The 9632-nt window shown below is 39.3% G+C and overlaps 1 protein-coding gene across 1 annotated transcript in view; it reads left to right on the top strand.

Annotated features, from left to right (window-relative positions):
• ABCB11 (ATP-binding cassette, sub-family B (MDR/TAP), member 11) overlaps positions 1-9632 on the top strand; it is a 38171-nt gene continuing 28539 nt past the window's right edge. The window contains 7 exon segments of the mRNA XM_009076158.1: positions 1-76; positions 1022-1043; positions 3608-3655; positions 3748-3796; positions 5650-5891; positions 7896-7983; positions 8885-9018. Of these exon segments, the coding sequence (XP_009074406.1) occupies positions 1-76; positions 1022-1043; positions 3608-3655; positions 3748-3796; positions 5650-5891; positions 7896-7983; positions 8885-9018 (659 nt within the window).

Genomic DNA, 9632 nt, shown 5'->3' with positions numbered 1-9632 from the left:
ATGTCTGAACCTGTTGCTCTGCGTAGTATCAAGAGATTGGGAGAGGATAACTATGCTTTTGATTTGGATGGAAAATGTAAGAACTTTATTCTTCAGTCACCTCCTTATTACATAAAGCATGTAAAATATGTGGTTGGTGGTGTAAGTGAAGAAAATAGTCTACAAATTATAAAGCAAATAGTCTGTGGAACAAATATAGACTTACGTGGTACCTGCTGTTACGGCTATGCTGCCCAGAAAACAACTTTTCTGTAAAAACTACGTATAACAATCCTTACTCATGGACAATAGTTACTTACCTACTAACAAGTTCTGAGGTATTTACATAGGTTTTTATAGGCACTTTAGTGTACAACTAAAAGACTGAAGAAAAAAAAGTCAAAAGTGCTGTCTCCTATGGTTTCCAGAGCTGCATTCAGCAAACACTCCTATCTATACTCATATTAGGCAGAATTCACATAAGCTAATGCAAAGCAAAGATCTGCATTCCTTCTCCTCATCACAGCTTGTCCAAGTTTTGTCCATTTTTCTTTGCAATGTGCATTTTTCCATTTTGCCAGTCCAAGCTACTTGATCTGTGATGTCTGTTACTCTTTTGAAAACTTTGCAGCTGCTGATTGATGCTAAATCTGCATTTCAAATCTATAATCATCCATTGTTTGGGTTATTACAATTATGTCCTATAGTACAACTCAATTTTTCTGAGCTATGGTTCCCTTTCAGGAAGCATGTATGAACTGACATTAGAGTAGTAGTCCTCGATCAGAGAGCATCCAAGAGAACTAGCTGAATATTAGCAAACAGTTTGCAATGAAAATGAGTTGACTTCTGGCAAATGTCCTGAATAATGTATTCAGTGTAAAACATGTCCCTGGCTATAGGTATTAGTGGAAATAAGATGTTTATAACTTAGGAATGATCAGATCTCATGGGGTTCTAGGGCTTATGTTTCACGTCTACAGAAGATTATGTACTTTAACAATAATTATTAACTAGACTGTGCCTTTATTTTCCCTAACAGGTAACAGCTTCAAGAAATCAGAGTAAGTCATGTACATGAATGGAACAATCAATATTTCTAGGAATATTTGAAGAAGTTAATGTCATTGGATCACATTGACACATTGATAGAATATATGGCTTTTTAAAAAAAACCCTGTTCTCTAGCAGCTGAACTGCTTTATTTGATACAACTTAAACAGATAGACCAAAGCAGTCCTAGAAACATTTAAAAACATGAATAGCAGGAAAATATGGTCTTCATCTGTCTTCAGTGCTTTTAGTTTGAGAAATTAGTTTTCCAGTAAATTTAATCAATCTTGATTAATTCCTGTTAAAGCTTAGCTGTGAGATTTCAAAACAAAAAAAATTAGCTCACTTCATTTGAGCTCAGATTTTAAGATTTAAACGTAGAATTCTGTATAGACTGAAGTTGAAGTGATTTAGAGAACCTGACTTTCAGCTATAACCAGAGATATGAATGGGATTGTGAGCCTCCTCCTTCCTAGACCTTTGGACAACTCTGTAGCAGACTGGACAATCTAATGGGTGCTGTAGTTTGGGCCAGCTCTTTCTGACACAGTGTACACAGTCTGAGAGCTACTCCTAAAATGGGGAAAGTAAAGCATCTCTCAATTTTTGTCTTTGTCAGGTTGCCCATCCAAGAGAGCACCAGCTCAGTATTCAGGGTCCACCATGTGCTCCCACATATCTTGAAACCAAAGTTCTGTTGGACTTTCATATGTAACACATATAGGGTCTTACCAACCTGAAGGAAAGCTTTCTTCGGACTGTCTAGGATCTGATTTCTGAAAAAAGTTCATGACAAATCTAACTTGAATTAATTTGTTGAATTAAAAAAACCAAAGCAAAACAAGGAAAACCCAGCCCAAAACAGAACAACCCACCACAAATAGAATATCCCTACTCATTCATCAGTGAATGTACAGAGCCTGATGATTATTACTTGCTATGTATGGATCCCATCCATAATGGTACAACTAGTCCTTTTGATCCTAACTGATCACACATAATGTGAGAAGTGAGGAAAAAAATCCCAAGTACGGTAAAGTGATAGATTCTACTTCACTATGGCAATATAAACATATAAGCAATATAAGAAGGAATGGTGGTGTGGTTTAACCCCAGCAGCAGCCAAGCCCCACACAGTCACTCACTCACTCCCCCACCAGCAGAATCAAGGAGGCAATTAGAAGGGTAACAGCTAAAAAACTCATAGATTGAGAAAAAGACAGTTTAATAGGGAAAGCAAAAGTCATGCACACAGGCAAAGCAAAACAAGAAAGTAGTTCACTGCTTCCCATGGGCAGGAGGTGTTCAGCCATCTCCAGGAGAGCAGGGTCCCATCATGTGTAACGGTTACTTGGGAAGACAAACACCATCACTCCAAACATCCTACATTCCTCCTTCTTCCCCCCACTTTATATACTGAGCTTCATGTCATATGGTATGGAATATCCCTTTGGTCAGTTTGGGTCCCCTGTCCTGGCTGCATCTCCTCCCAGCCTCCCATTCATCCCCAAATTCCTTGTCAGTGTGGCAGTATGGAAAGCGGAAAAGGCCTTGGCACTGTGTAAGCTCTGCTCAGCAATAATATAAATATTAGTATTATCAACCCTGTGTTCAGCACAAATCCAAAACACAGCCCCATACTAGCCACTGTGAAGAAAGTTAGCTGTGTACCAGACAAAACCAGCACAAAGGGGAACAGTGTCTTAAGGAAAAGATTAGCAAACAATTTGGATGGTAGGTTTTTCTCTAACTGACCTCAAAGAACCCACAATCCACATTATAGCAGCAGTATTGTGTTGTGTAACGGTTACTTGGGAAGACAAACACCATCACTCCAAACATCCTACATTCCTCCTTCTTCCCCCCACTTTATATACTTCATGTCATGTGTAACGGTTACTTGGGAAGACAAACACCATCACTCCAAACATCCTACATTCCTCCTTCTTCCCCCCACTTTATATACTGAGCTTCATGTCATATGGTATGGAATATCCCTTTGGTCAGTTTGGGTCCCCTGTCCTGGCTGCATCTCCTCCCAGCCTCCCATTCATCCCCAAATTCCTTGTCAGTGTGGCAGTATGGAAAGCGGAAAAGGCCTTGGCACTGTGTAAGCTCTGCTCAGCAATAATATAAATATTAGTATTATCAACCCTGTGTTCAGCACAAATCCAAAACACAGCCCCATACTAGCCACTGTGAAGAAAGTTAGCTGTGTACCAGACAAAACCAGCACAAAGGGGAACAGTGTCTTAAGGAAAAGATTAGCAAACAATTTGGATGGTAGGTTTTTCTCTAACTGACCTCAAAGAACCCACAATCCACATTATAGCAGCAGTATTTCAAGGAGTTGCTTATGAAACAAACTATAAACCTTTAGATAATTTTAACACAAACTCTATTCTAGACCCTGTCTAAAATTTAAAAGAACCATCAAATTAGTGACTCCAAAGAAATCTGAAAGAAACAGCTTGTCTCTTAAAAACCTGGGCAAAATATGTCAAATAAAATGTAATTTCAGAGAAACAGCCAAGAGAATATCAGTAATAATGTAAAATCGTATCCTTTCTGCCAGGAATTTCCAGATATATGAAGAACCTTTTCTAGAGAAGAAAAGTGAAAAGTGAGTTAAGTTCAATTTTTTACAATATCTTTGTATATGGAACAAAATATGTACTAAAATACAAGTTTATAATTTTATGTTTTGTTTTGAAGGTCATCAGAAAAGAAAGAAAACAGTATTCGTGTTGGCTTCTTTCAGCTGGTAATGAAAGCAATGGCTATAAATGTTTGATGTGTATTATGCTCCAGAATAAGTGACAATAACCTATACAGTTGTTTTAGGGAGTAGCTGTGACTAAGACAAAGGATTGAATTATTTGGCCTGAAATTCTGACACTAAATTCAATGGGAATTTAATGGAACTCTCTGTCATTTTGTCAGCTTGGTATTGATTAACAATATTTGTGTCAAAATTGTCTACTAAGCACCTTATATTAAACCTAGAGGTAGATATGTGGAAATGAGGTAAGATGCACAGCAGGGATCTAGGTGACCTTGGCTCGTTCTTATTTCTGCCAAAAATTTACTGTGTGATATTTGGCAGATAATTTAGCTCTCTTGTAATTGCTCCATCAGTATTAGATTTGGTAGCTATAGAAACTTGTGGATGCACAATACCATATGGTATGTCTAGCCTTTGAAGGAATTCCAGAGGGTGCATCTAAAGTTTAAAATTAATGGAGTTGAGATATCCAAGCCAGAGGTCTTATTACTTCTGTTTGGCATGTAGTCTAGGCAAGTAGACTGTAGTCTGTCCAAACTAACATGGGCCTGTCAGTAGTACTGGGCTAGTGCAGTTACATCCATTTTACTGTACCTGGCTAAGCATCTCAGCTCCTAGTAGGGTGGAGAGAACAGTCCGTCCACATGGAGGGCTATGTCTGTCAAGCAGAGAGGTCTGAATTCTGTAGCCTGTTTTGCACAGTGTGTTTGGTTCAGATGTGTTGAGAGATCAGATATCACATATCTGACCATTTTCTGTGTGGGTTTTTTTAATCAAGGGAATTCCTCACTTCTTAAGGTTTGCAAAACAATGAGAGTGTTACAGTTTTCTTCTGACTTCAGTTTTGTTTTTGCAGAAAGACTTATTTATTTCTCTTTTGTGTTACTACCTGACTTGTTTTTCCCTTTATCTCCTCTTTGCCCTAATGTCCCTTTTCCATACATGCTGCAAATTTCCACCCTTCTCTTAGATGCATTATAGCACCCACAGAACCTGGGCAGGTTCTTCAGCAGGCTCTGACGCATCGTTACACTCCCATATGCTATACATTTCAAAATGTATATCACTTGATACTGACATTTTATATGGTCAGTTTAATCTATGTATTTGTATATGACTTCACCCTGAGAATCAGACTTCACACAATCATGACAAAGGTAACTTAAGTTGCTGTATCTTTGCCGCGTCACCAGCTACATGTGTGTATGCTCTTGGCCCACAGCAAATGTAAGGTAATAGGACTTAGCTCAGTCCTTTTTTTTTACAGCATGCTGTATCTTATTTCTACACATTTCTCCCAGAGAAAGAGCCAATGCACAATTGCCTGCCTAAGCTGATGTATTTTAGAATATTAACTATGAGAACTTGCTCTGAGATATTTAGTTGACTTTCTACCACAGCACCTCAGGCTTTTGGGAAATTGGCTGACTCTATTCAGAGGCCCTGCATAATGCCCTAAGGCTTTTTTCTCCCTTCTCTCTCCCTCTGTCTCCACAGGAAATCTGCAAATCAGACTATATATATGAATTATAGTTACTATTCTTAATCTCTTAGCTAATTTCTGGAATGATGATAATGTGGAATGATACCGAGCTATTAACGCTATACGATAATACATTCATTCACGTGTTAAACAATCATAATAATTTATGTAGCTGTAATTGTAGATGCAATTAGATTAGATTGGAGAGAGAGATTTGTCTTCTCTTTGTATTGAAGATAATTCTGAAATTTAAAGACAATGGTTTTGTATCTGATCCACCTAATTAATGATTTATCAGTATACCAGACTGCCTGTCAACAGACACCACATGTTTTTCTTTTCTCTTTAGTTTAGATTTTCTTCATCTAAGGAGATTTTGTTGATGGCTGTTGGTAGTTTATGTGCTATTGCTCATGGAGTAGCCCAACCAGCTGTGTTGCTTGTCTTTGGTGCAATGGCAGACACATTTATTGAATATGACATTGAAATGCAAGAGCTTAAAGACCCAAACAAGACATGTGTAAATAACACTGTAGCGTGGATTAATGGTACTATTCATCACAATGAAAAGAATGCCACAATAAGTTGTGGGTAAGTAATGGATGTATTTGTTTTCCATTGTTCTTGTAGCTTGTCAGAGAATGCATTGCTAGTGAAGGTCCTGTTCAGCCTTTACATCTATTCATAAGGCAGAAAAGGGGCATGGTTCTTTTTACAGAGTCCTATTTCTGAGCTGGAGGTATTATTACCTGGAGGGACACAAGGTCAGCTTGGATCTTGGTCTTTCAGCTACAGACGTCACCAAGAATATTTGATGCTGATGGTTGTTCTGATAACAGATGTATCCGTTATACTTCTAAGTTCATTAACATGTTTTCTCTGATTACACTATAGGTAATAACGCCTTCTGGTCATTCTGGTTAGGACTTAGTTACCCATAGGTGCCTGCTGACTTCTGAGCAAGTTAGTTAAACTTTAGTCATTAATAGAAATGAGCATTTCTAGAATACAATTTATCTCAGCTTATGGGGGATGTCTAGGGCAAATCAGATGAACTGCCCAGCAAGACTACCTATTCCTTTCCATTAACTATAATAAATGCAGTTGAGATGATTCATTCAGATACAGATATCTGTCAAAGCCAAATCTGAACCTGTAACCTTTCCTAAGGATCATTTTTCAGTGCATCTGTTCAAGAGTTTTCTAATCTCTGAGTGACATTTAATTAGATATTTAATTAAAATTAAAAGTTACTTGTCTAAAGGTCTCTGAAATTCAGAGCACATGGGACATGATTCACATTCCTAGATGTAGGTTACTGGGGCCAAATTCTTTTGCTCCAGGCTGTCCAAGCCAGCCCTCTGAGATCAGCTGGCAGATAGAATACAGGACATGCTAAAGGCCTCTCTTCCCCTGAAGCCACAACTACACACCAGGCAGGATACATTAATAGAACCATAGACTGGTTTGGGTTAGAAGGGACCTTAAAGATCATCTAGTTCCAACGCCCTGCCATTGGGCCGGGACACCTTCCACTAGGCCAGGTTGCTCAAAGCCCCATCCAAACATTTCCAGGGATGGGGAATCCACAACTTCCCTGGGCAGCCTGTTCCTGTGTGTCACCGCCCTCACAGTGAAGAATTTCTTCCTAATATTTAATCTAAACTCATCCTTTTTCAGTTTGAAGCCATTGCCCCTTGTCCTGTCCCTCCATGCCCTTGTGAAAAGTCCCTCTCCAGCTTTCTTGTAGGTTCCTTTCAACTACTGAAAGGTCCTCTAAGTACTCCCTGAAGCCTTCTCTTCTCCAGGCTGAACAGCCCCAAATCTCTCAGCCTGTCTTCATAGCAGAGGTGCTATGGAACAAAGCTATGGTGTAAGCTTTGCATATTATTATGCAAATGATACTTGAATCGACTTTAGCAGCCCTCATTTCTCCCCATAAAACACTGGTGAAATCTGTGTTATTAGTTGGTATAATGGCATAAAGCAAGTACATTCAACATGCTGGGCAGCTCCATGGAAACACCTTCTCACCTGTGCTGTTTCAGAATGTGCAGTCTGGTGGGGTGTCCCAGAGACCTCAGGGCTGCTACAGAATGGTGGAGCATTTTCTGTACCTGCCAGCTCCCTACTCCTGTGCAAAACTTGCTTGTCTGCCAAGATAAAACATTTGGAAGGCTGTGAAGTGACAGAACCTGGGGACACCTACTGTATTGATGTATTTTAAGTGCTATTCCACAGAGCTCTGATAATTATTTGAATTCAGGGCACATTGTTTGGTAATTGGGTGAAACCAGACTGGTCTCTTTAGACTAATATAACCCCATGCAGGAGTCAGGACTGATTGACTGGCCCAGCACAGCTTTTGTAATGAAGACTGCTGCTGTGTTAGTGTGATTCTTAGGTGAAATTATTAGGAAGGAAACCAGTCACTGCTGGCAATAACCTCAGTACTGGGAAATGATGCCTCTGTTAGCAAAACAAGCTGGCTTGCCAGCTGACCTGACTCGAACTTGAGGAAACACCAGGGTAGAAATCTGTGAGAAACAAAATAGTATTGCTAATTCTTTTTTTTATTTCCTTTTCCTTTTTCAGGCTGCTGGACATTGAAAAAGAAATGACCAGGTTTGCAGGCTACTATGCAGGAATTGGCTGTGCCATACTTGTATTAGGATACCTCCAGGTCAGTATTTTGTTTTCTATTTTGATTTCAAAGTTTAAATCACTATATAATTAAGTTAATAATAATTATGTTCCTTTTAACTGCTTATCTACCTACTTGAGCAGAATTTTCAGTTCTCATTCTATTGGCTGAAACACGTTAGCTCAGGCTACATTAGAGCTCCTTGGATTTGTGCACGCACACCTTTGTACAAGAATAAGTTTTACCCAATGAGGTAAATGCACACTGCTTCTTTCACACCACAAGCAATACTTGCTCAAGTGTGGCTGAATCCATACGCACTCCCAAAATAAATGGAAGGGCATGCAGATTCCCAGTAGGCATCTCAACTGTGTTGAGCTCTGTGTTTCTATTATAAAGAGATTACAGAGAAATACTAGTGTAAAACTAGTGTAGAGAAGAATCACACCCTACATATTCTGTAGTAATAGTTCAGTCCTTATAACAGAGATGAGTCACAAGCTTGGACAATTCCTGCACAATATGCTAAAGGGTCCACTGCTTTTGAAGCTATTTATAATTACAAAAAAAACACTGATTATTCTCCTCCCTGAAAAATATCCCAATTTTCCTAAGGTCAGATGGCTGCCATCCCTGTATTAGAGTTGAAGATGGAAAAAATATTGTCCATATGACATTCACATAACATAAATAATTTAACTTGCCTCTCCTCTCATCCTATCGTAACTAAGACAAATGCTTGATCCAGATAAAATTTTTGGATTATTTAAAGATCACAACAACTATTATGTCTATTTAGCTAGAATGTATTTCACCTGAATAGTAATTTTATCTATAGTCAAATTGCTCTTTCCCATTTTAGCCAAATTGCTTTTTCCCATTTGCTGGGAGTAGAAAGACTTTTTACTGCAATTTATCAGCCACTTTATGCTTTTCCCAGATCTGCTTTTGGGTTATGTCTGCAGCTCGTCAGATACAGAAAATCAGGAAAGCTTATTTCAGGAAAGTAATGCGAATGGATATAGGCTGGTTTGACTGTACATCTGTAGGAGAACTGAATACCCGAATTTCTGAGTAAGTAATCTAGAAAAAACACATGCTGCATAAAACAGACTGCAATTCCTTCCAAACACCAGAGAATGCCAATAACCAGGTGTTGACAAACCCCTTCTAATGTAAATACAGCTATGTTCCTGGGAGCAGCAATGAGACTGATAATCTCCCCCATCCTTGAACTGAGTGCCATAACTGTTAAACCACAATGATTTTCCTCTTGTGCCTTGTCTGTCAGTAAATGTGGGATTCTTTATGGATGGGTTTTAGGGTGGGCGTGTTTCCCCCTCCCTTCTTCTGTGCCCAGCTCTTTCAGAACTGTCCGTAATTTGGCTGCCAGTGCACACTCCCTGAGTCTGGAGATGTTGGTTTGAACCCCCTCTCACTTCCCAGAAAGGAAAATTACATTAGTGGCACCTCTTGTGCCTTGTCTGTCAGTAAATGTGGGATTCTTTATGGATGGGTTTTAGGGTGGGCGTGTTTCCCCCTCCCTTCTTCTGTGCCCAGCTCTTTCAGAACTGTCCGTAATTTGGCTGCCAGTGCACACTCCCTGAGTCTGGAGATGTTGGTTTGAACCCCCTCTCACTTCCCAGAAAGGAAAATTACATTAGTGGCACACTTTCCTTGGCTTTTGA

This window comes from Acanthisitta chloris, unplaced genomic scaffold, assembly GCF_000695815.1.
Source record: "Acanthisitta chloris isolate BGI_N310 unplaced genomic scaffold, ASM69581v1 scaffold10906, whole genome shotgun sequence".
Lineage (NCBI taxonomy): Eukaryota > Metazoa > Chordata > Aves > Passeriformes > Acanthisittidae > Acanthisitta > Acanthisitta chloris.
The sequence above is the reverse complement of the archived record's forward strand: the minus strand, read 5'-3'. Positions and strand labels throughout refer to the sequence as shown.